The 26206-nt window shown below is 39.2% G+C and overlaps 1 protein-coding gene across 2 annotated transcripts in view; it reads right to left on the bottom strand.

The window, feature by feature from the left end:
* Nucleotides 1-22245: 22245 nt before the first annotated feature.
* The window catches only part of KCNG3 (potassium voltage-gated channel modifier subfamily G member 3), a 42206-nt gene continuing 38245 nt past the window's right edge, over nucleotides 22246-26206 (bottom strand). For both annotated transcript variants that reach the window (XM_023619164.2, XM_023619166.2), the window contains exon 2: nucleotides 22246-24211. In XM_023619164.2, the coding sequence (XP_023474932.1) occupies nucleotides 23566-24211 (646 nt within the window). In that variant the 3' untranslated portion in view covers nucleotides 22246-23565. The remainder of the gene's footprint in view (nucleotides 24212-26206) is intronic.

Raw genomic sequence — 26206 nt, 5'->3', positions numbered from 1 at the left:
GGTAGATATCCTTCATCAAGTTAAGAAGGCCCCTTTGATGCCTAGTTGCCAAGAAATGTTATCACGAATGGGTGCTGAATCTTGCTAAATGCCTTTTCTGAATCTATTTAAATCATATGGTGTTTCAAAAGGAAGACATCAAGAGTATGGTCCAGGAAGCTGAAAAGTAGAAAGCTGAAGATGAGAAGCAGCGGGACATTCCAAAAATTCACTTGAATCCTACGGATTCAACATGAAAGCAAGTGCTGAAGGTAAACTTCAAGGCAAGATCAACGGTGAGTGCAAACAGAAGATTCTTGACAAGTGTAATGAAATCATCAACTGACTGTTTAGAAACCAGACTACAGAGAAGGAAGAATTTGAACATCAGCAGAAAGAGCTGGAGAAAGTCTGCAACCCTACCATTACCAAGCTGTACCAAAGTGCAGGAAGCCTGCCAGGAGGAAAGCCTGGGGGCTTCCCTGGTGGTGGCGCTCCGCCACCTGGCAGGCCTCCTCTGGGTCCACCACTGAAGAGCATGATTAAGCCAACCCAAGCATAGATTTAGCACTATTCTACACAAAACATCGAAGGACCCAAATTTGTAGCAAATTCCATGGCAGTTTTAAAGTTGAGCTGCTACAGTAAATAACAGGGCATTCTTGATACTTCAGTACGGACTATGTGCACAGGGAAAAGAAATAACATTGCACTTTGTAAATAAGCACTGTATTTTAAGTGGAAAATGCAATGTCTTAAAATTGTACTTAAAATTGGCATAAAAATCTGTTAATGTAATGTATTGAATTAATTTAATATATTTTCTAATATTATCCTGAAATAAACCCCGCATGGTCTTGATGATGTTTTTAATACTGGACTTAATGTGCTAATAATTTAATTAGAATTTTTGCATTTCTGTTCTTGAGAATGGACTTTAATTTTCTTTTCTTGTTCTCTCCTTATCCACATTGCTACTAAGGTTATACTGTCTTCACAAAATGAGTTGAAAGAACTTTCCCTATTTTTCTTCTCTCTGTAACAATTTGCATGGCACGAGGGTTATCTTTTTCTTGGAAAACTGGCCCATAAAACTGCTTAGGCCTAGTAGCCTTTGTATGAGCTGGGAGGGGAGCTGGCAGTGTTGACTACCTATAAGTTTATTATTATTGTCTATTCAGGTATTCATGGTTTCTAGGGTCTATTTTAGTAATTTATATTTTCTAGGAAATTATCCATTCACCCAAGTTTTCAAATTTCTTGGCACAGAATCATTGATAGTTCTTTTCTCATCAGTCATGTGTGAGTGCAAAGAATACGAACCCCTGATTTAATACAGGCAACTGGGTGCTTCCAAAATTGTTAAAAGGGCAGGAGGAGTGACCTCTGGGTGGGATACCCAGAAATGACTCTCAGAACAGTCTAAAACTGACCCTCCAGAGGAACCGTAAACAGTGCCACCATCAGGAAGGTGGGGAGTCAGATGCTGCCGTCAGGACAACTGAATTCAAGAACACGTCACCACGGCTGCAATCCAGGGTCAGGAAGCCACCACTAAAACTGCCTCCCACTCTCAAGCTGTGACAAGCTCGAGACACCTGACTCCATCTTCTGCCACTGCTACAACTCACTCTGACACCTTCAAAGCTGGATCCTGGACTCTAAGTCTCCAGAACCTTGTTTGGCAGCAGAAACGAGTCAAAAGCTACAGAATTATGGCCACTGCTTCCCTTCTGCCAACCAAACCTCACAGAAGTGCAGCTCCTGGCAAAACCTAATTTTCATTTAGAAACCTAGTTGAAATGCAGTTTTCAGCTTTCAGCCTCTGAAGTCAGGAAGACAGACGCGAAGGAGGTGGAAATAACTGCCAGCTGCCAATCAACTATATCTAATACATCTCGTCGTGATTTTTAAAACTCTCCACTACATATACAGTTATGTGCACTCTATTTTCCAAAGATTCTTTATCTCCGCCTCCTCTTTTTTCTCAATCGGTTTGCTAGATATCTACCTATTCTTTTAAAAAAAGGTGCTTTTGGTTTTATTGATCCTCCCTTGTTTTTCTGTTTCATCAGTTCGTGCTTTTATCTTTATCCTTTCATCCCTTCTGCATTTGTTGGGTTCAGTCTCCAGACTGAAGTTGAACACTAAATAATATGCTCAGTCTTTCTTGTTTCCTAATAAATGCACTGCATCCGTCAGTGTTTGATATTTTGTTTGTGTTTCATAGGGTTTTGTTGTCATTCCGTGTTTTTTCTTAGTTGCCCATTTGTCTTTTGACTGTGATTTATTTACGGTGGCTTCTTTCCTTCTCTGTCTGTTTTTTGCTATGCAGAACTTTCTGGTCAAAGTTGGAAAGACCTTCTTCACTCCACAGTTATGAAGGAATTCTCCTGTTTCCTTCTAGTCCTTTTATGGTTTTATGTGGTACATTTATCTTCAATCTTAAAACCATTTGGAGCTTTTATGATGCATGCTTTGTGGTAGGGATTTAAGTTTGTTTTTCCAGATGGCTCCCTGATTGTCTCAATACAGCTTATTAAATAATCTTTCTTTCCCCCACTGGTTTGAGACAGTCCTTTTAACATATATAAATATTTTCTCATGTATTTTAATGTTTTTATTGTTTCATTGCTTTGTGTCTATTCATTCAGCAATACTCCATTGTTTTCATTTTTGAGCGTGTGTGTGTTTTAAGATCTGCTAGGGCTAGTTCCACGCACTCATCTACTTTTTCAGTTTTCCACACTGTTCCAATTTGTTTATTTTTCCATGTGAATCACAGCATCAGCATTTCTAATTCTAAATAAGAGTTAGCTAGTTAGTGCTCCTGTATAGCTTTTTAACTTAGAGAACTGACCTCTTTACGATGATGGCTCTTCTGATTCAAGACCACAGGATGTTTTTCATTTGTTCAGGTCTCCTTTGGTGTCCTTCAGCAATATTTTAAAGTTTTCTTCATAAGGATCTTATACATTTTTGCTTTTGAGGAAGATTAGCCTTGAGATAACAGGCTAACCATGAGGCCGGCCCCTTAATTCTCTCTTTAAATGTGTCCAGCCTAGCACTTCTTCATTTCAATGGCTATCTTCTTCACATACTTGTTCTTGTCTCTTAGTCTCTTGATCCTAACTTCAGTGATACTCGTCCCTCCATTATGTCTAAGCATTTTAAATATACTTTTTATTTTAAAGTCTTTTGGATTGGCCTATTATTTCTATTTCCTGATAGCAACTCTCCCATCGTTAAATGTGTTGATCCTCCTCCATAAGGCTGGACCTCCTCAAGCGCTTTGCAATTTATGCTTGAGAGCTTATCTGGAGAGTTTGACCCTGCTGCACCCCTTCCTGTCAAGTGGTTTCTCTGGTGCTATGATCCAGCCTGAGCAGGTGCAGGGTTCTCAGCTAGACCTCACATTAGGGTTCAGGGCTCTTGCCCCATCCCGATAGTGTGATTCTAGACTCCGCATCAGCTCAGTGAGGTCTCACACGTGTATTTGCCTTCCCTTCCTCCCATGGCCACAGACATGTGTCATATTCTTGGTTACAATCCTATAATAATTGTAATATTGCTCCCAAATATTCACTGCCCCCCCATAGGAGGATTATGTTTTCTCACCCCAATAACGTCAGGCTGGGTCATGTACCCAGCTTTATCAATAAAATGAAGTGTGACATTCTAAGTAGAAGCTTTAAGCATCTGTGTGCTTCCACCATCTTCTCTTCTCCTCTGATACAAGAATAGCAACATCCCAGATAAAGGCAGCTCCTTCACCCTGGATCCCGAAATGAAGAGGATGTGGCACAGAATCATAGTCAACCTGTGAAAGATATGTAACGTGAGCAAGAAATAAACCTTTGTGGTTGTAAGAAATTAAGCTTTGGGGGGGTTGTTGGTTATCACTGCATAACTTAGTCCAAGGTGACTGATACAAATTCTAGCTGTCAAGTAAAACTACATTTAAAAGGTATTTTTATCATATATTTTTTTTTTATCATTTCTAAGTTTTGAGTACACGCAAAAATTATATACTCATTGTGCTTTCCTTTTTTTATTGTGGTAAAATATACATAAAATTTACCATTTTAACCTTTTTTTTTTTTTTGCTGAGGAAGATTCACCCTGGGCTAACATCTGTTGCCAATCTTCCTCTTTTTGCTTAAGGAGGATTGGCCCTGAGCTAACAGCTGTTGCCAATCTTTCTCTATTTTATAAGTGGGTTACTGCCACAGCATGGCTGCTGATGAGTGGTGTAGGTCTGTGCCTAGGAACTGAACCCAGGCCACTGAAGCAGAGCATGCTGCACTTAACCACTAGGCCACAGGGCCAGCCCCAACCATTTTAACCATTTTTAAGTGTACAATTTGGTGGCATTAAGTGCATTCAAAATGTGCAATTATCACCACTACCCATTTCCAGAACTTTTTCATCATTTCAACAGAAACTCTATACCCATCAAACAATAATTCCCCATTCCTTCCACCCTCAGGTTCTGGTAACCTCTATTCTGCTTTCTGTCTCTATGAATTTGTATATTCTAGGTACCTCAAATAACTGGAACCATAGAATATTTGTCCTTTTGTGTCTGGCTTATTTCACTTACTATCATGTTTTCAGGGTTCATCTATGTTGAGGCATGTGTCAGAAATTCATTCCTTTTTAAGGATGAATAATATTCCAGTGTGTGTATGTGTGTGTGTGTGCACCCCCCATATTTTGGTTTTTCCATTCACCTACTGATGGACATTTGAGTTGTTTCCACCTTTCTGGCTATTGTTACTGTGCTTTCTTAATTTAGTAGTAGCCAAATACATGCTATTATACAAAAAGGCCTGAAATAAAAACTACTACCAGTGGGAGCCTGTTGGGTTCAATTTGGAATGGTGAAAACTTTTACTCTTCATTTTACTTTTGTTTTTTTTGAGGAAGATTAGCCCTGAGCTAACATCTGCCGCCAAACCTCCTCTCTTTGCTGAGAAAGACTGGCCCTGAGCTAACATTCGTGCCCATCTCCCTCCACTTTATATGTGGGATGCCCGCTACAGCATGGTATGCCAAGTCTGCACCTGGGATCTGAACCGGTGAACCCCAGGCGGCCAAAGTGAAACATGTGAACTTAACCGCTGTGCTAACGGGCCGGCCCCTACTCTTTATTTTACATATTCTTATATTATTTAAATTTGTTACAATTTTTATGCAATTTAAAAAACCAAAAAAGAGTTTTAAAAACAAATGCTTCCTTTCGTCTGAAGGGGGATGAACCAGAGACATAATGAATTACTGGAAATATGTTTTTAAAAATCATTAGTAAAAGCTTAGGGTGGCTCCACTAGCCAGCCAACCTCAGAATCCCCATAAACGAAGAAGAGCATTGATTAAACATTAAAATCACACTGCAGGAAGCTGTGTATGACTAAATGAGACTCTTGCCCATAATACTATCACTTTTTTTCTCCTTTAATTCTCCTATTCTTCTGTATCAGATTTTATGGCTCATGATGATTAATGATTATTAGTAATAACAGTCCCTTTTGAACAAAGCTGAAGATTACAGCACCACATTCCGAGTCTAAATGTGATTAAGAATACACTTCATTTCAGCTACTTCATTTGGAGTAAAATGCTACCCTGTGTAACTGCCCTTGGTTTTTAACCGAAAATGCTACTGTGATTTCAGCTGTTCAAACTGTGGAAGACGGCTCCTGACAGGCCCACAAGAAGTTCTCCTGTGCTGCGATTTCCCAGGTGATTAGAATAAAGTTCAAATGGCGCTTCTTAATATCCTTGGAAAAGGTTAGACTCAAGGAAATGGAAATTTTGAATCAAAGGTTTGCTAAATCAGAGTTGGGAAGCCTGGCCTTGGCACTCAGACGCTTCCATCTTCCACTCAGTACAACGTGCACTTTCAGCCCTTTGATTAAAAGGAAGGTCTCCCATTTACCTCATGTTCTGGGCTTGTTGGACAAAGCTGCATCAGTATAAATAACTACTCACCACTAACCAACAGCAGCACTGGGGAGACAGCCGTCAAGTGCTTCAGGGCTAAATACAAGAAGTGATTTCAAAGCCAGCACTAGTCACAAGAGCCCAGGCTGCCTCGGACTACTGCTGGGCAGTCTATAAAAAAATGAGGATTCAGGGGCCGGCCCCGTGGCGCTGCGGTTAAGTTCACACGTTCTGCTTTGGTGGCCCGGGGTTTGTTGGTTCGGATCCTGGGTGCAGACCTATGCACCACTTGGCAAGCCATGCTGTGGCAGGCATCCCACATATAAAGTAGAGGAAGATGGGCACGGATGTTAGCTCAGGGCCAGTCTTCCTCAGCAAAAAGAGGAGGATTGACAGCAGATGTTAGCTCAGGGCTGACTTCCTCAAAAACGAAAATTAAATTAAATTTTTAAAAAATGAGGATTCAGTGTTAGAAGACCTAGGTTTAAATTTCATCTGAGCCACCCAGAGCTCCTAGTTGCTGAAACCAAAGACTACTTTTCAGTCGTCCACTCACCTGAGCGTTGGGAGGCATTTACCATCCTCACCTCCCTGTTGGGCCCCTCAACCTCCTTCCTTCCTCTTGCCCCATTTCATGGTCTCCTGGAGCCAAGCCCAGGTTACTTTTCCTATCCCCTCAACATTCTCTTTCAGAGGAATTTCTCTCATATCCTATTCCAAACTAGCTTCTATTTCCATCTAAGTGCCAAGGATTCCCAAATTCTGACCTTTTGGATGACTCGAGACTGGACCTCTCCCCAGGGCTGGAGGCACAGAGTCACTAGCCTGCTGCCCAGGCTCAGCAAATTTACTAAGTCTAAAGAAGAACTAACTCTTTCCCACTAAAAGCTGCTCATTCTCTCCCTGTGTCTTTCGTCTTTGCTACTGAATCCTCTCTCCTCTCTTCCTCCTACCTGGATGATGACTGCAATGTTTCCTAGTTGGTCCCACTGTCCCCAGTCCCTTTCCATCCTTGACTTAGCTGAAAGATTGATCCTCCTTAAGGACAAACGCTGCCATGTCACTCCCCTGACTTATGTCCTCCGATGGCTCTCTGCCTGCAGGGTAAAGCCCACCTCCTTGGCTGGCACCCGAGGCCTTTCCTAATCTGGCCTCTGCCCACCCTAGAGCACCTCTCACACACTCTTCTCTGTGCTCTTGTGGACCAAGGGCAACTGCCAGAACAAGACATGTCCTCTGGCTTTGGTGCATGCTGAACCCTGTAAGTGCTGCAAATCCTTAAGGGCCTATCTTCCTGAACTCAATTTAAGAATCACTCCTCCAGGAAGCCTTCCTTGACTCCTGAGCTGAATGAGGTGACCTTCCTCTGGGATTCACAGCAGCCATTTCATAACCTTTACCCCTAGGCCTTTTTAATGTTTTAGCATTGGTCTTTTTCCCCACCAGAAGCTCCTCAGGGACAGGGAGCGTGTCTTCCACATGTGTGTCTAGAGCCCACCACAAAGAGAAATGAGGCAAGAGGAAGAAAATAAAGCCAAATGATTACGGTAACTTGTTACACTGACAAGGAAGTATGTACTTATTTTTTCTCTTCCTGTTTCCTATATTTTCTAATGAGTGGATTATGCTATTTTTATAAATTTTAAAAATCAGTTCATTTTGAAGATATGTCCAATCTTTCCTACACAGCTCCAATAAAAGAACCTGCTGCCGAAATCAAGTCAAGTTCCTCTCTTCTCAGGACCCTCGGGCTCCTCAGGGACCCCACCTCAAGCCCCACAAGTTCTTCAGAACTGAGCAAAGTAGAAGCACTTACTTCAACATTTTCAGCAGACAGAAGGACCACCCACACATACAAAAATTCCTGGGCCTTGAAAAGGTTACATCGCTCCAGGAGCTGAGTGCCAAAACCCATTTTTGGCCAAACATTCGTCAGAACCTCACTGTATTCACAGCCTAACACAAATGAAGAGGTACATTCACAGAACCCGCCTAAGATTTATAAAGGATGGAGATGCTGGGAATGCTGAGTGATATATCTACTACCTTCTCAACTTGAGAAATCAGTGAAAGATGGGGGGATAAAATCTCTACAAATTCTTCCCCTGTTTTTTTTCACCAAAACATTAATTATCTTCTCGGATATCAGAAATTTCAGCCATACACACTGGCTTGTAATTCTTTTAAATTAGTGAGAAACAATCCAACCATATAATGTTCAGTCTGACATTTGCTATTATTTTTCCTTAAAAGAAAACAAAAACCTGATTAGTTCTGAAAATAGAACAAAGAAAAGCTCAGTTGAGAAGCTAAACCCTGTGGCTTAGAAATCATCACTCTGATTGGCAGCACATGAGTGTTACCTGACGAATGGATTCCTATCTTAAATGCAATTATCACAAATTTCTCATGATCCCCACTATTTTTACAGTTTACGCCCAGTTTTTGAAGCCATAAGTTTAATAGCACTGAATCCAAAGAAATCTCACCTCAGCTCTTGGGCTGACTAGATTGTCTCCCCCTCAGCCAGCAGAGACCCTGGAGTAAAATGTTGGACCCTGGCTCAACAGCTGTCCAGGAAGGTACCCACTTCTCTGCCCTCAGAAGTCTCTGCATCTACTCCTGGAGGGGTGCTTTTCACAATTAAGCCCGTTGCCAGGGCCTGCTGAGACAATCGGGATAAGCAGGGCCTCTGCCCTTAGGAAACCCCTGCCCAAGGCGCTGCCTGCCTCCATCCCACGGATGACTCCGCCGCGCTGTTGGCAGTGCCAGAGCACGGGGCCTCTAGCAGTGGAGCTGAAGCACCACCGGAATCACGGGGCCCCTGGAGCACAAGAATGTCAAACCTGCACTCTCTTCCTCCAGGAAGTGGGGGTGTGGAGTGTGGGGTGTGGGCAGGGATCACACAGAGGAGAGACACAAGGGATGAAGGGGAGGTGGGGAGGGTCGTGTGGCCTTGTCACTAGGAAAACTGAAAGGGTCTGGCAGGCATTTGTGTCTCTGAGAACATGCTGTAAACAAGGGCAGCATTTAGAAGGTACACTTTCCACAATTTTTGATTCAACTCCCCACATATTACATGCCTATGGGTAGCCATCATCATCGCCTGGAAACTTACCTCATATATAAATGTGGATTATTTATGTCCCTTATCACAGAGAAGAGGAGTAGTTAGAAGGAAGAGAAAGAGAATGTGAAAGCAGGTCAGAGGAAGATCAAATGATGGATTCAAAGCCACATGACCATCAGAGGCACCGTCACAGCCAGGAGACACCTTTCGTGCTTCATCCACTGCGAGTTTATTGCAAAGTGAAGTTTTGGTTCAGAACAAAAGGGAAATAAATCCACCAGGAATGAATTACACTAATTAAATGAAATCAACAGATAGTAACATGTATTTAGTATGAGCTGTAGGTGGTTCTCAAAGTCAAAATTTATTAACTATTCAAATGTTCAAGCTGTACAGATATTTTCAGATGTATATACAACATATTTATATCATAACAAAGTTAATTTTTTATAAAATAATATTTCCTTAAGGACTACAGATGCTAAAAAGCTTCAACCACTAATCAATTAAATATTTGATGCACATTTATAGGTACTAGTAGAGATCTGACATAAATACATAAGTCATACAGCTGAGTGAGAACAGCTATGACCCATTTGATTGCACACTTCAATATTCCCATATTAAAGTAGAAAAAAAAATTATGCCACATAAATTGAGCTGATTTTAAGAATTTTTTATTAGAAGGTAAAAGCTATGTCCATTTAAACCATCATTCCTAAAAGAGCTACCAAACAATAATTATTACCTTAAATCCCAAACTGCAATATAATCTTTACTATCCAAATTACCTTCTCTATGGGTTGATACAGTACATCTGACCCCTCCATGACATACGCAGTGGCCATTGATGATGACAATCAGCAGTGGTTACGTATACGTAGTGCAAGTGGCAGAAATGACCATACACACATTCAAATCATGACTCCCACTGAGAACTGGGTCAAAAAAAATGGTTAAAACCAATACACATTTTATCTGTTCAGTATTTGCTATCTTTAGCAGCAAATGCCCCACAACACACACGTATTATTTTTCCACAAAATCTTTACATGTAGAAAATACTTTTTAATCCAGGTTCAGATTATGAACAATGAAAAGACATCCATCTTCTTTCTTACCTCCGTGGTCTTTATTAGGCCTGTATTCAGCAGGCACACAGAAAGAGGAGTAACTGGAAAAACAATTTGACAGTAGACTGTTTGCAAAACAGAAGTGCTCTATTTTAAGGCAAGTATCTTTATCACATACATACAGAACAATTTATCCATTGGTGAATTTTATCATGTGACAGTACACAAGTCAACAAAAAACTGAGGTATAACTTGGTTTAACATAAATACAAATGTCAGAAAGTGTAAAGACATTCTCAACGCACTTAACATATTGTACCCATAACTAAATAGAGAATTCTTCTCAAAGTTCTTATAGGTCCAGAAATACCCAAGATTCTGAATTCTAGAAAAAATACTAGAAATTAAATACTCTTAAAATCTTTGCAGCAAGGTTCTCCACATAAGGCTGCCTTTTATATAAGGCTACTTCAACTTGGTTTCTGAAAAAAGCAAAAATGTGCATCAAAATTCAAGCTATTCTGAACTGAAGAGCGAGAACTTGGTCTCACGAGGGAGAGTGAGGTGACAAGTTATGGAGCAAAATTAAACTCAGTCAAAAAGCAAATTGTAAAATAGATCAAATAAAAATTCTTCCTCTCATTTTTTTTAACAAAAATTGAACTAGTGTGATATAAAAATGGTTGAATGTTAAGGTACTTTTTGGTGCAAAACAGATATACATTTATCTTTACATAAATAATTTAAATAGAATATAATCCATAACTTGCTATGTATAATATATTTCAAAAATCTACGTTCTGTGACCTTTACAAAAGTAGATCTATTCTTTACTTTCAAGCTAGAAACAGTATAACAGTTTATCTTTGGATATTTCCAGTCAATGGCTATATAAAATGAAAGATAATACAAATCTTTAGTCACAGGCCATTTGGCGCATTAACATGTAAGCCATCAGTTTTAGGCCCTAATAGCGAAAAATAATTGATACTACATAAAGTGGAAAAAATATACCCCAAATTTCTGCTCTAGTCCAAAAACTTAGTCTCTAGGTGTTTTTAATTATTGAATAGTTTGATGTAATGACATTCAATGAAAATATCTGATCACTAACTGTACTCAAAAATGTTTTTTTAAATGAAAATAGACAGTATTCATTATGCCTAAATACAAAGGTAAACTAATGACAAGGCAGATTTTTTAAAGTTTGAAAATTACCATACTTGTTTCCTCTGCCAAACTCCCAGTGATATTAAGAGAAAAAAATTCTAATTATTTTCACCTAATAATTTAATCTAGTAGTCTTGAAAAACACCGTTCTCAGGGGAAGTTCAGCAGGAATTGGTTATTAAATTTCCAAATTAGATCAAAATAAGGGAAACAACGGGATTCAAAACATTAGACTATGTAACTGAATAAATAATAAAGACAAATGATAACCAAAATTTGGAAAATTCAACAGCAAACATTTTGTAACCTCATTCTTGGTGGTACATGAAGAAAAAGAATTTAAGATTGCAGATGGATGAAGGGAAGTTTCCATTAAAACAACTGCACACAGAGTAACCAGAAAGATCCACATCCCAAATTCCACTTCCACAGTGATGTCAGTTGTGGACTGTGGGGTCTCCTGCTGATTCCTACAGAACAGGCACAAAAAACCCTCAAGTTTTCACTGCCACCAAACTCAGATAGTTGCTCCTTTGCAAAAATGTCCTAATATTGGTTAATAGTGGGGGGGGGAGGGGGGTGGCGGGTGGGAGAGAGGAGCTGTAAGTGTAAATACCAAGTTAAGTGTTCCTTCATTTCAAGGGATCTAGAAATCTGCCTATTTAGCAATTAACCGGACATGCCACTGACTTCAAACACTCACACTTCTAGAGACAGCCACAAATCAGCCACAGCTTCTGCCCACAGAACGATTCGCTCTTGTTGTAAACCGTGGCTAATTACAAAAGCAATCTGAGCTCCAGGTGAGATTAGTTTTCTATTCTGAGTACACCAGACAGGTCAGTCACTAAGGACTTGCTACTGCCTGTTCACCATGTCCAATCGGCAAAATGCCGTAAGTGTGGTGGCACAGGGCGTGGTTCTGTGCAATGTCTCTGCAGACCATATTATGGCTCTTCCAGCATCTCCTTCAAAGGGAAACTGTCCTCTCACAACAATCTCCCCATCTCAGAAAGACTGCCTCCCGCAAGCCAGGAGGTCTGGCTTGGAAAACCTCTCCCCAACCCGGGTGATGATGAGGCTAAGCTAATGCTACTCGGGAACTGGAACAGGGAAAGAAGAAAAAGGATCAACCAGTGGATACCACGGGGAGAACACACTGAAGAGGGGCAGAGATGCCACTGAGAGAGTGAGAGTGAGAGCAACGCCAATTCTGAGAGGCAGGAGGAAAGACATCAGAACCGCCAGACTCAGTGAGGCAGCTGCTGGCTGTGTCTTTACAATAAACGCTCACTGCCTCTGGTGACTTACGTGTTCCCTGTAGCAAATAAACCTACAAATACAGAGAGAAGAATATATTTTTGAGTTATCGCTAGTCACAAATCTTTTTCCTCTCACCAAATTTTGTTTTTTAGGATGATCAACTAGGGTCAGAGATTTATTTTCAGAATACTTGAAGTATTAAGCAAAAACAAAGGAAGCATAAAACATTGGTACATTATTTTTTATGAAAAAGTTGCCATAATTTTCAGTACTCTATAAATTTTAGGAATTGTAGCCATTATTCAAACATTCAGTGAATAGTAATTGGCAATCCTACTATTCCTAAGAATAGTTATGAATAGTACTGAATATATTTATTTTACATTTGTAACAAAGTATCTCTCTCTTTGAAATCTTTTTTTTAGCAAAAACATAACATTAAAATGTAGTATACCCAAAATGTTGGATCGTAACTCCATTAGATTTGATATCCACATTTGCACTGAAGATTATTAATATTTGTCCAGCACATTCATGAGATTTATTAAAAATATAGCCATTAAAAAAATATATATATATAGCCATTAACCAAAGGTCTTTGAGACATATGTACAAAACTAAAGAACTATAAGTATTCAGTCAGATAACTACACTAGCAATATCACTCAGGAAAAAAAACGCCAGTAGAGCTCTATCTATTAAAAGTTAGTGAGACTGGAAAACTCAACCTTGTAGGTGATCTTCCAAACCATTTGGGGAAGTGTTGTTTACAGATAATATTGAACTTTTCTCCAATTATCTTACTGACATAATTTCCTAGAGGAATTTCAGAATGTTTATATTCAAGGTGAAGGATTACATTAAAAAATCTGGGCTTAGTATCTGGGTAAAGAATCCTCAGGTTAAACCAAAGAAATGGGTCTTTTGCACAGAACAGGAAGGGTTTTTCAAAGAGCATCTGCCAGGGGGAGGCCAGCTGAAGGTCATCTCCATGTACCCCACAGGGCCCAGCACAGAAGTGACACTTTTGTTTGTTTTTACAGATTTTTTTTTTCTAAGATTGGCACCTGAGCTAACGACTGTTGCCAATCTTCCTTTTTTTTCCTCTCTGCTTTATCTCCCCAAACCCCCATGTACATAGTTGTATATCTTAGTTGCAGGTCCTTCTAGTTGTGGCCTGACGAGCGGTGCCATGTCCCTGCCCAGGATCTGAACCCTGGGCCGCTGCAGCAGAGCATGCGAACTTAACCACTCGGCCACGGAGCCGGCCCAGCAGTGACATTTTTTAGGCAAATGCTCCTACTGTGTGCACACAAAGGATTAAAAAAAAAAAAACAAATTTTTCCTACAGTAATGCCGCAGGTCAAATCTCGTTTCTGAGATGGCTTTTCCCCATTCCAGCAATTCAGTGATACCTCACTTACTGGAAGTAGTACAGAAAGAAGCAGACTTAAACACACTAGGAAAATCAATTCCAGGTAGCTCAGACAGCCTCCTGCTTCAGGAGCTCTTCTACCAACGTACCCCCAAGACAGGTAGAGAAGGGGAGGGGGAACTGCAACAGCTCTAACACTGCCTGCTCAGCAAGAGAGAGCCTGCCTTTACCCGCACCCTTGGGCATTCTCCTAGCACTCCTGGAATATCCAAGTATGAGAAGCACAAGGGCAGGTACTAAAGAGGCATTCAAATAAACCAACCAACAGAAGCAAATTATCTTTTCTTTCTTCTCTCTGTGTCTCTGTATCTTTAGGGAAGTGAACACAAACTCAAATTAACTTGGGTTAATGAAGAGAATCAGTTTAATAGTCTTAGAAACCAATAACTATATATCAATTGATGAACTGTAAAAACCATCCACAATCACTTCTACAGCTTCAGTTGATTAGTATCCTGTATAGATTCAGAAGCTCACTTCAACAAAATTTATTTCCTGACACAGACAGTACAATAACTCAACTCACAACCAAATCTGTCTATCTCTTCATCAAAACATATCGTGACAATCCAACACTGTTTCAACAAACTAGGAGGGAAACAAGGAAACTTCCTCAACTTGGTCAAGGGTATCTATGAAAAACCCACAGCTAACATCACACTTAATGGTGAAAGACTTGGAAGTTTTCCCCCTAAGATCAGGAGAAAGACAAGAATGTCCACTCTCACCACTTCTACTTGACATCGTACTAGAGTCTAGCCAGGGTAATTGGGCAAGAGGAAGAAATAAAAGGCATCCAAAGTGGAAAGGAAGAGGCGCTGGCCTCATGGCCTAGTGGTTAAACTCGTGTACTCCACTTCGGCAGCCCAGGGTTTCACTAGTTCGGATCTTGGGCGTGGACCTAGCACCGCTCATCAAGCCATACTGAGGCAGCATCCCGTGTAGCAGAACTAGAAGGACCTACAACTAGAATATACAACTACGTACTTGGGGGCTTTGGGGAGAAGATTTTTAAAAAATAATAAAATAAATTGGAAGGGAAGAAGTAAAAGTAATCTCTCTTTGCAGATGAGATGACCTTATATACAGAAAACCATAAAGAATCTTCAAAAAATTATCAGAGCTAATAAACAAGTTCAGCAAGGTTACAGGATACAAGATCAATACACAAAAAATCAGTTGTATTTCTATACACTAGCAGTGTACAACCTGAAAATGAAATTTAAAACACAGTTCAATCTATAATAGGATCAAAAAGAATAAACACTTAAGAATAAATTAAACCAAAGAAGTGTAAAACTTGTACACTGAAAACTATAAAAAATTGGAAGAAGGGCCAGCCCCGTGGCCGAGTGGTTAAGTTCGCGTGCTCCGCTGCGGCGGCCCAGCGTTTTGCTGGTTCAGATCCTGGGTGCGCACATGGCACTGCTCATCAGGCCGCACTGAGGAGGCATCCCACATGCCACAACTGGAAGGACCCACAACTAAGATAGACAAATATGTGCCGGGGGGATTTGGGGAGATAAAGCAGAAAAGGAAAAAAAAAAGACTGGCAATAGTTGTTAGCTCAGGTGCCAATCTTTAAAAAAAAAAAAAACAAACAGTGGAAGAAATTAAAGAAGACTTAAATGGAAAGACATCCTGTGTTCACGGATTGGAAGACTTAATATTGTTAAGATGACAATATTCCCCTAATTGATCTACAGGTTTAATGCAATCCCTATAAAAATTCCACCTGCCTTTTTTACAGAAATGGATAAAATGATTCTAAAATTCATATGGAAATACAAGGAACCCAGACAGCCAAAGCAATCTTATAAAAGAAGAGGATCTCACATTTCCTGATTTCCAAACTTCTTACAAAGCTAGTCTTCTGCATGGTTCTGGCATAAGAACAGATGCATAGATTGATGGAAAAGACTTGAGAGTCCAGAAATAAACCCAGACATCTACAGTCATTTGGTTTTTGACAAGTATGCCAATACCATTCAATGGTGCAAAGAATGGTCTTTTCAACAAATGGTATAGGGACAACTAGATATCCACCTCCAAAAGAATGAAGTTGGACCCCTACCTCACACCATATACAAAAATTAACTCAAAATGGATCAGAAACCTAAAAGTAAGAGCTAATACTATAAAAGTTTTAGAAGGAAACATAGGAGTAAATCTTCATTACCTTGAGTTCCTCAAGATACAACACCAAAAGCACAAGAGATGAGAAAAAATGAATTGGACTGCATCAAAAATTAAAACTTGTAAGCTGCAAATGATATCATTAAGAAAATGCAAAGACAACCCTCAGACTAACAGAATATATTTGCAAAGCACATATCTGATAAGGGTTCAGTATTCAGAATATATAAAGAGCTCAAAATTCAACAGTAAAAAGACAATCCATTTTTTAAAAATGGGCAAAGGATTTAAACAGACCTTTATCTCTAAAGGATATACAAATAACCAATGAGCACATGAAAAGATGCTCAATATTATTAGTTGTTAGGAAAATGTAAATCAAAACCACAATTCACACCCACTAGGATGGGTATTATTTTAAAAAAACACACACACACACACAAAAGGAAAATAAGTGTTGGGGAGAATGTGGAGAAAGTGGAACCTTTATACACTGCCAGTGGGAATGTTAAGCAGCTCAGCTGCTTTGCAAAACAGTACGGCACTTCCTCAAAAAGCTAAACACGGTGTTACCGTATGACCCAGGAACTTCATTCCTAGGTATATATACTCAAGAGAATGAAAAACATATGTTCACACAAAAATTTGTACATGAATGTTCATAGCAGCATTTTTCATAACAGTCAAAACGTGGAAACAACCGAAATGTCCATCAATAGAGAAACGGATAAATAAAATGTGGTATATATCCATACAACAGAATATTATTCAGCAATAAAAAGAATCAAGTATTGACATATGCTACAACATGGATGAACCTTGAAAACATTATGCTAGGTGAAAGAAGTCACACACAAAGGCCACCTGTTTCCATTTATATGGGATTTCCAGAATAGGCAAATACAGAGTCAGAAAGTAGATTAGTGGTTGCCAGAAGACAGGTGAGGGGAAATGGGGAACGACTGCTAATTAGTGTGGGGTTCATGAAAATGTTCTAGAGTTTACATAGCTCTGTAAATATACTAAAAACCACAGAAGTGTATACTTTAAAACTATAAATTTTATGGTATGTGAATTCTATCTCAATTTGTAAAAAAAAAACACATTGTTAGGGCCACCTCATATATATATTTAGTTACACTTTTTAACTTCCCTAACCAGTCTTCCAAAATAGCCTAAAGCTTATCAACAAAACCACAATGCTACCAATTGGTTGATCAGTTTAGCCAAATATCTCTCACTCCCGCCGCCCCAGCCACTCCCTTGCCTCTTGGCATGGTGAAGACATGCTTAACCTCACTTGTGTGGTTTTAAACAGAATAGGATGTAGGTCACTAAACTGAGACAGGGAAATGCAGAAAAGATTTAGAACAGGTAATAAGAAGAAGGTGTCCATCTACCATCCCCAGCTACTCCTTAGAAAACTTGTGGGAACTAGGAAACCACACCTTTTTATTAGTTGATAAAAATCCTCAAGATTATGTCAAATGTTATCATAATTCCTCTTATCTGATTTCACACATAGCAGCTTTTCAATAAGTTGATCGGATTCTGATCCCCATGCAGGTATGCCCTTCTCATTCTTATATACAGGAAAAATAGAATCTAAAAAACATACTCTAGGGGAGGATAATGCAACAGAAGGATGACTCTCAGGTTAAAAGGATTCCCTGAGTTCCTGAACACATTCATTATTGTGTATATGAAATACGATGAAATTTACTAACCTTTTTTGTTTCATAAAAATGTCTGGAAACCAACTTATCACAAAAAGTGGATGCACCTAATTATCTCTTGAAAGATACAGTGTTCCTATCTCTGCCTTGGACTGTAGCACAGAAAGACGTACAAATAAAGAATGTGTTTAAGAAAAAGGCACAAACATACATAAGCTCTATTTCTATCTGATATTCCAAAACTGAGTTGACTGGACGAGCAAACAAAAGGTGATTTCGCTTAAATTATTAAAAGTTAAATCTTATCAAGAAAGGGACCATGGCCCATTATTCTAATTTTGAATTATAATACTTATATGATTTGCATTATTTATATTTTAAAAAACCTTCCAAATGGTAAAAATTAATGCATAAAAATACAGATAAGAAGCTAGGCAGTTTATCTCAAAGCAAAAAAATCTAAACTTTCCACTTCTGTCCTACAAAAAAAAAAAACAGCCTTTCACATGGACCTGAAAGTTAAGCCTTATATCAATTTTGCAATTTTGCATTTTACTTTCAACTGTCCCATATGAAAGAGTGGCTATGGTTAAAAAAATAAGATTGTGTGTATATATATAGCTATGGCCACACACACACACACATGCAAAGACACTTTTCTTAGATCAGAATTCAGGATTTATTACTCAGATACTGTTCTCCACTAAGGAACTGAAATTCTCCTGCCCTCTGTATTGCAGAGAAGAAAAACATAGATTCCATCAGGGCTGCAAGATGAAGTTGGTTACAGTGAAAAAGCAATTATGTAAGTTGAACAAATTGTTGTATATCAATACAGCAAAAACACCTGTCATTACTTATGCTTCGTTTCTTTAAAAAAAAAAAAACACTTTATAACAGTACATGCCAAAAATGGCCTCTACTATGTCATGGGCAGAATTATAGAATTATTTCAAAACAATTGAAATAATTGAGGTCTAGGGGGAAACACCTTCCTAATATAAAATTATGGGAAATTTTAGTTTTAATACAATGTTGCATAAGTAAAGTAAGAGCACTACTTCAGATTTAAATGACATAGCAGTACTTAGTCTTGGTAGGCAAAATCAAAATATTTATTTCCTCTGGCTTTCATCCACTAAATGTCATTTAAGTTGTCCTACACTTTACATAGTATTTATATTTTTAAATATATGTCAAAGGATTCTCACCAGAGATACTTAAAATTAATTTGTTTAAATTATAACATAAATAGAGATTATCAAGTTCAGTTCCCTAAACAAATAAATTGACAACTGAGCTTATGCTAACAGTCGAAAGTTTAAGTGCTTATTCAGAATGTATGGGAGAATTGGAAAAATATGAAAGTTTAGGCATAAGTGGGGAATTGCTGAAAGAAAAAAATTAAGAGAATGAGACAACACGATCAGCTTTCAGATGACATTTCACAAGTCTAGGGAAGGCTCTGCAGCACGGGGCAGTAAATCATTAGTTTACTTTTCGTGGCAGAAGTGATATGCTCAGTCCTCTGAGTGCAGATGGGTCTGGAAAGGCAGGAAGCAAAACACCATACGAAAACACGCTGAACAAACAGAGAAGTGTGTCCAACCTTCCTTGACCAAAATGGAACTTTTCCAGAGCATTCCATTAAAGCTTCAACTCTTGTTTCTTTCTGTTCAGCTATGACATTTCTCAACCTGGCTCTTCTAAATAATGCAACGGTAACTATGAAATCACTGTGCTTATTTGTATATACGTGAATGAGTGCACACTGTCAGGTTTTGCAATTAAAACACTACTGAAAATCTGAGCTCCCTATACACTGGTCCCAACCCCTCCTTCCTGACATCTAAGCTGTCTAAAAGCAACATTTGTGGGGGCTGGCCTGGTGGCGCAGCAGTTAAGTGCGCACATTCCACTTCGGCAGCCCGGGGTTCACTGGTTCAGATCTGGGGTGCAGACATGGCACTGCTTGGCAAAAGCCATGCTGTGGCAGGCATCCACGTATAAAGTAGAGGAAGATGGGCATGGATGTTAGCTCAGGGCCAATCTTCCTCTGCCAAAAGAGGAGGATTGGCAGCAGTTAGCTCAGAGCTAATCTTCCTCAAAAAAAAATGATAAAGCAACATTTGCTTTTTCTTTCATTTATAAAAAGGGGCTGAAAAAGAAACCATTTTTAAAAGAAATCCTTCAGGCCTTCTGATGCTACAAAATAACAAAGAAGTATGTCCAAAAGTACCGAACCAAAAGTCTGGAAACCAAGTTTCTGAAGTCTGATGGGACACTAGTGTGACTAACTGTCCCAGTTCGCCCAAGACTAAGGGATTTCCTAGGATGGGGGACTGTCAGGGCTAAAACCAAGAAAGATCCAGGCAAATCAGGACAAGTTGGGCTCCCTATGGGTGACAATGGCTAAATCACAACCCATTAGGAGGGCAGTTCCCCAGGTGCTAACATTTGGATGGGATAAAGAACACAGGAAGGGGGTAAGGTAGACCAGAAGGTCTCGAGGGCCCTTCAATTCTAATTTCCTATGACCCTGTGAAATATTTATGCCACACTTGGACTGTATATTGCATACCACAAGTGAATGTACATTTATGTAGAGTTAGAGGGCTCTGGAAATACTCTGTGAAGCTAGGCGCTAAGTTTGGAGTTATATAAGCCTAATAGTAAAACAGAGCTAGGAGTTTCCAGTTTTTTATTTTTCATTTCTATGGAAAAAAGAAAAAATAAGCTGCTTCTAGAAAATATCAAGCCAACAAACAAGAAACTGCAAAACCCAAGAGCAAGGCAAATGTAATTGTTTCCACTAGCAATCCACAGAAACAATAGAGTCATAAAAGAAAAAGATAAATCAGACCTTGAATTCTTAGAGTATGTTCACTTTCAAATATAGTCCCTAATTTTGGATTTTAAAGCCCGAAAAATCTCCATTTTAGAGGATACAAAGCAAGTTATATAGAAGATCAGGTCACATAAGCTCAGTTGTGGTAAAATCAGAACAAATATTTGGGCTTCCTCTTTTCTAGTTGGGCATTCTAACTTAGGATAATATCTGCCTTACTGATACTAATAAAGATCCTAATGAAAGCATTTCTGCCATGAAGACTGAGTTATGAGAAATGCCTAAAAGCACACCTAAGAAAGTCCTACTAAACAATTTTTTGAAGGCAGTAACATTCAGGGAAAGTTTTAAGAAAGTGCCTCTGTACCTAAAAAATTACAACTTCCATGATATGTTTTTTTCACTCACGAATGAACTACTCTATCATACCCCATCATCTTTCTTACTAAATGAGTGGCTGAACTGTTATTAGAATTTATCAAACATGCTCCTTTATAAGACTTGGTCCTGTGCAAAGTCTGACATCCATCAGCAAGAGATTTCTTACTTGTTACTTAAGGGCAATCTCAAAGTCTGTGTGCGTACTCAAACATGAGGCTATACATGTACACATATGGGTGTATGCTTCTCCTTGCCTCCTCACATAGAAGTTTCTCCCCTGAAATCAGTCAATCAGGCACAATAATTTGTGCCCAAATCTGTCATAAAGGCTATGGGGATATGAAGGTGTGTGCAAAAAACAGGGTCCCAGCCCTCAAGATAGTTATAACTGGGGAAATAAGATATATTCCTATGAAGAGTTCCCAGTGCCAGCAAAATGGATGGCTATCATATTTTTATTAGTAATATGGGGATGCTGTCATCTGCATATTATTTGCATAAATCAGAAAGCCTTAATCCAAATAGGTAAGAAAAAAATAAATCCATACTATTTATTTCAAACATATTAAAATACAATAAATATACAAGTAACAGAATTTATTCTGAGTATGTAATAAGTAGCACATCAGTGTGCAGCAGTAGGGAAGATGGAGTGAGACTCTTAATGGCCAAAATATCACACAGACTCAGAAAAGAAAATTAGGGAAAAGGAACAGTTCTGCTATTATTACCTCAACAATGGAAAGGGCAAAGAAGTGTGGCTTCTCAAGGTTATTCTCAAAACCCAGAGGTGTGTTAAGAATAAGCTGCTGGGGGGCTGGCCCCGTGGCCGAGTGGTTAAGTCCGTGCGCTCCGCTGCAGGGGGCCCAGTGTTTTGTTGGTTCGAATCCTGGGCACGGACATGGCACTGCTCATCAAACCATGCTGAGGCAGCGTCCCACATGCTACAACTAGAAGGACCCACAACGAAGAATATACAACTATGTACTGGGGGACTTTGGGGAGAAAAAAGAAAAAATAAAATCTTAAAAAGAAAAAAAAAAAAGAATAAGCAGCTGGGCTAGTTTCTAGAGACCCAGGTTTTAGCCCCAACTCCTTCGCAATCGTATCCTCTCTCACCCTGGTTTTCTACCTGCACTAGCTGAGGTGTGAACTAGAGGATGGCTGACATTCCTTTAGGGAACACTTCTGCTAACCCTTTCTTTCATAAATATATCCTGGCCCCATCCCTTCTCCACCCCCACTAAATTACAGTGGACAACATTAAATTATTCATGAATCAATGATTTTAATTTTTTGTTTATACACTGACTTCTTTATGGCAACTGGTTAACAACAAAGCAAAATCCTAACTCATAATGCTAAAATTCAGCACTAAAGAGTCATCAGTTTTACATTGTCTAGTCCTAATAATCTACCAGATTAATGTGGCATATTATTCAATATTGTTACAAGAAGTTTTGGTGTCACTATAATTCACAATGCTGAAGATCAGATCAAATAATTATGTGTTCATTGCCTCAAGCTGGCTTAAAATTGGCTTAGCTACATAGCAACTAAGAGTAAGGAAATATTTAATTTCTCTATTTATGACAATCCAGTAGCAACATCTAAGTATGACTTTGGTATAAAAAACCTATATAAATATCCTTTCATCTGGTAAGGCTTATTAAACGGATAGTGTTTGGGGGAAAAATTCACGAGCAGAAGAAGATAAATATGGGTCATAATGTCAAACTATTTCTATTATCATTTTTACATTGGAAATACTCTTGTTTGGACATCTGAATGTGAGGACAATTATCACCTAGTAAAGGCAATGAATAAAAAAATAAACTCCAATGAAATGCTAACAATACAAGTTCTCCTCATTCTGAAATACTCTTTTGAGTCATTTCAGTAAAGAGAGAAAAGAAATCCAAAATAGAAAAGAGAGAACATATACAAGCTTCCATGAAGCTGTATGATAAGGTGAATAACAGGAAAAAGAATATGTCAGAGAACTGAGAAATATGCTGGAAAAGTTTTTCAAATACTATTCTTGCTTGTATCTAGCTCCATTATACAGTTTAAAATTTGGCCAAATTTTGTAAGTATTTGTCAAACAGTTCCTGCATGTGACATATGTTTCCCGGATACTTCTGACATTGATATGAGAGATTATAAAACATTTAGAAATGAAAATGTTACTCTCCAGCAAAAAACAACACTGTAACTTCCAAGTTTCTTCTGAATTCATAAGACGGAAAAACATTTGGAAAATAGTAGCTTCCAGTCTTAAAATGTTCAAATAATATACTTCAAAACAAACACAAAAAGTGTAATTGTTCAAGGCATGGAGGAGACAAATCTAAATAAAGTAAGATCTTAAAATTTACTCTAGGAGTCATTACTTTTCCTTTGCAGTTTCAATCCTATTTACTCCATAATAAGTAAACTGTTTTATCCCTTCGGCTGGGAAGGATAATTCTTACCCTACCAAGATGATAACAGTACCACTGCAGTGCTCACCCAGCAAGAAATGCGTGAATATGAAGTAGCGTCACCTCTTTCTATCAAAGTTTATACAAGAATTGATTGGCAGTGCATTAATTTAGGAACTCAGCGGAGAGGCTCCTGCTATATCTAGCTGATCTAAACTTGAGCTCATGATAACACTGCACGAAGCTATGGTAGATGAAAGTGATTGGTAATGCCAATAGAACAATTCCACTGACAACACAAACTCCTCCAAGAATTCTTCCAGGCACTGTGATAGGATACATATCTCCATAGCCAACTGTAGTCATAGAGATAATCACCCACCAGCAGGCAGCAGGGATGCTGGCGAAGTCCTTGTTGGATGTTTCCAGGTCCAACCCATGTTCAAGAAGCTGAGAAAGTGCACTAAAGATTGCCATGGCAACACAAATGAAGACAAGTAACATAACCATCTCTCGGTAACATCGTTTGAGAGTCAAACCAAGTGTCTGAAGACCAATGAAGTGACGGGCAAGCTTAATCACCCAAAAAATCCTCATCATTCTAAGCACCCTCAAGGTGACTCCAGCCCTCTGGAGTTGAGAGTTCTCGCCTGTAAATACCGTCATTAACACGGAGATGTAATATGGCGTGATTGCCAGTAAATCAATGATGTTCAGGGGTCTCTTGACAAACTCACACTTGTTTTTGGAGACGATGAACCTCACGATGCACTCTGCAGTGAACCAACCTATGCAGATAGCTTCAATTATCCTGTCAAGAGAACAAAGGGAGAATTGATCATTTTATTTTTAAGCATTTTAATAGCTCTTAGACTTCTTCAGATAGTACTACACTGACATACTAATTCAGTTACTTTTTCCAAAAAAACAGAAAGAACAGACATTACCAACATCATCAGACTCACCAGGACACAACAGAACAACAAATATTACAGTTCAAATGAAAATTGAACTTGACAAGAGTTCTTAATTATATACTGCATGTAACACCATTAAAATTTATTTTTGCTTGTCAACAATAGTTAAAAAAAACCTATCACTTATTTGGTGGTTTGAAATCAACTTATACTCAGGTAGCCACAATATGATATGTTACCTACTCTGTGAGGACGGTGGTTCCCAACTGTGATGTCAGGTATGAGGTGGGTCAGAAGGACTTTGTTCCTACAGACAGTGGACATACTCAAGTTTTCGATGACTTATTTCTTAGCAAATAAGAGTGAAATCAAGATCATTTCCTAAAATGTTACTTGGCCTTCTTTTCCTATGGGGCTTATGTGAGAGATGTTGGAGCTGAGCCAGCTTTTTGGGCTCTGCAGGAAGGCCAATGCAATGCCCTCATCAGAAGAGCACGAGGTCATGACCATGCTCATCACGAGTGTCACAGCGGAAAAAAGGCTGAGGACTCCAGCACTGGAGCAACAATCACTAGAATTTTCCCAAAGACCCAACCAGTTTGTTTGTTTTCCACAGCTATTTTTACGCAACATATATTTTTAAAATATAAGGCCACATTTTACCTAGAGCAGTATTTACCAACCTTGCCACATCACTGCACACATTAAAAATAATATTTGCATAGCATACTGGCGTCAGGGGTGGTATTCTGGAAGCGGAAGCCACCAGCCTGGGGGTTCTGATCGCCCTGGCCCTTGCCCGTCGAACCCAAGGCTGAGGAAATTAAATCTCGGCACACCAGTTAGGAATCCTTGATCCAGAGTGACAGGAAATTCTGAGGTAATTTTTAATTACGTTACATTTTTAAATTCAAATTAAAAGTTGTCATTATTACACCATCATTCATTTTCACCCACATAATTCTTTCCCCCCACTGACCTAGACCCAAACATCAGAAGAACCAGAGGGAGAGAAGAAATTGGAAGAGTTGGGATGATGAGGCCCATGGGGTAACATTTTGAAAAGAATTACTCAAAGTGTATTCCACAGAAGACAAGCTGCCCCGGATGTTACCCAGGGAAATGAATAAATAAAATTAACCACGTTCTCCTACTGTAGGGTTTACAGATCTATAAAGATCAATTTTATTTATTTTTTGAGTACGTAGAACATTCACATGGTTCAATTTTAAAAAGCGTAAAAAGAAAATCCTCACTCTCACCCCATTAAATGCCCCAGTGACCCATTTTCCCAGTCTTCGCTGCAGTCACCAATTCCTCAGGGCACTGACTACCCAGAAACTGGGAACCTAAGTATATTAGTTTCCCGTGGCTGCTACCAAAAATTACCACAAATTCCATGGCTTAAAACAAGGGGAGTTTATTTCCTCACGGTTCCAGAGGCCAGAAGTGCAAACTCAGTATCACTGGACCAAAATCAAGCGTTAGGAGGGCCACGCTCCCTTCAGAGGCTCCAGGGCAGAATCCACTCCATGCCTCTTCCAGCTTCTGGTGGCTGTCAGCATTCCTTGGCTTGTAGCCGTAGGACTCCAATCTCTGCCTCCAAGGTCCCACTGCCTCCTCCTCTTCTGTCACTGTGTCAAATCTCCCTCTGCTTCCTTCTTAGGAGGATACATGAGATAGCATTTAGGGCCACTGGGATAAACCAGGATAATCCCCCATCTCAAGATCCTTAATTTAATCACATCTGCAAAACCCCTTTGGCCAAGGTAACATCCACTGGTTCCAGGGATCCTCTGAGGGGGAAGAGGGAGGTTTTCTAGCCAAAGACACAAAGATGGAGTCACAGCTGCCCCCACTCTTTCTCTACTGTGTTGCCTGCTGCTCCG

This window comes from Equus caballus, chromosome 15 (genome assembly GCF_041296265.1).
Source record: "Equus caballus isolate H_3958 breed thoroughbred chromosome 15, TB-T2T, whole genome shotgun sequence".
Classification (NCBI taxonomy): Eukaryota; Metazoa; Chordata; class Mammalia; order Perissodactyla; family Equidae; genus Equus; species Equus caballus.
The sequence above is the reverse complement of the archived record's forward strand: the minus strand, read 5'-3'. Positions and strand labels throughout refer to the sequence as shown.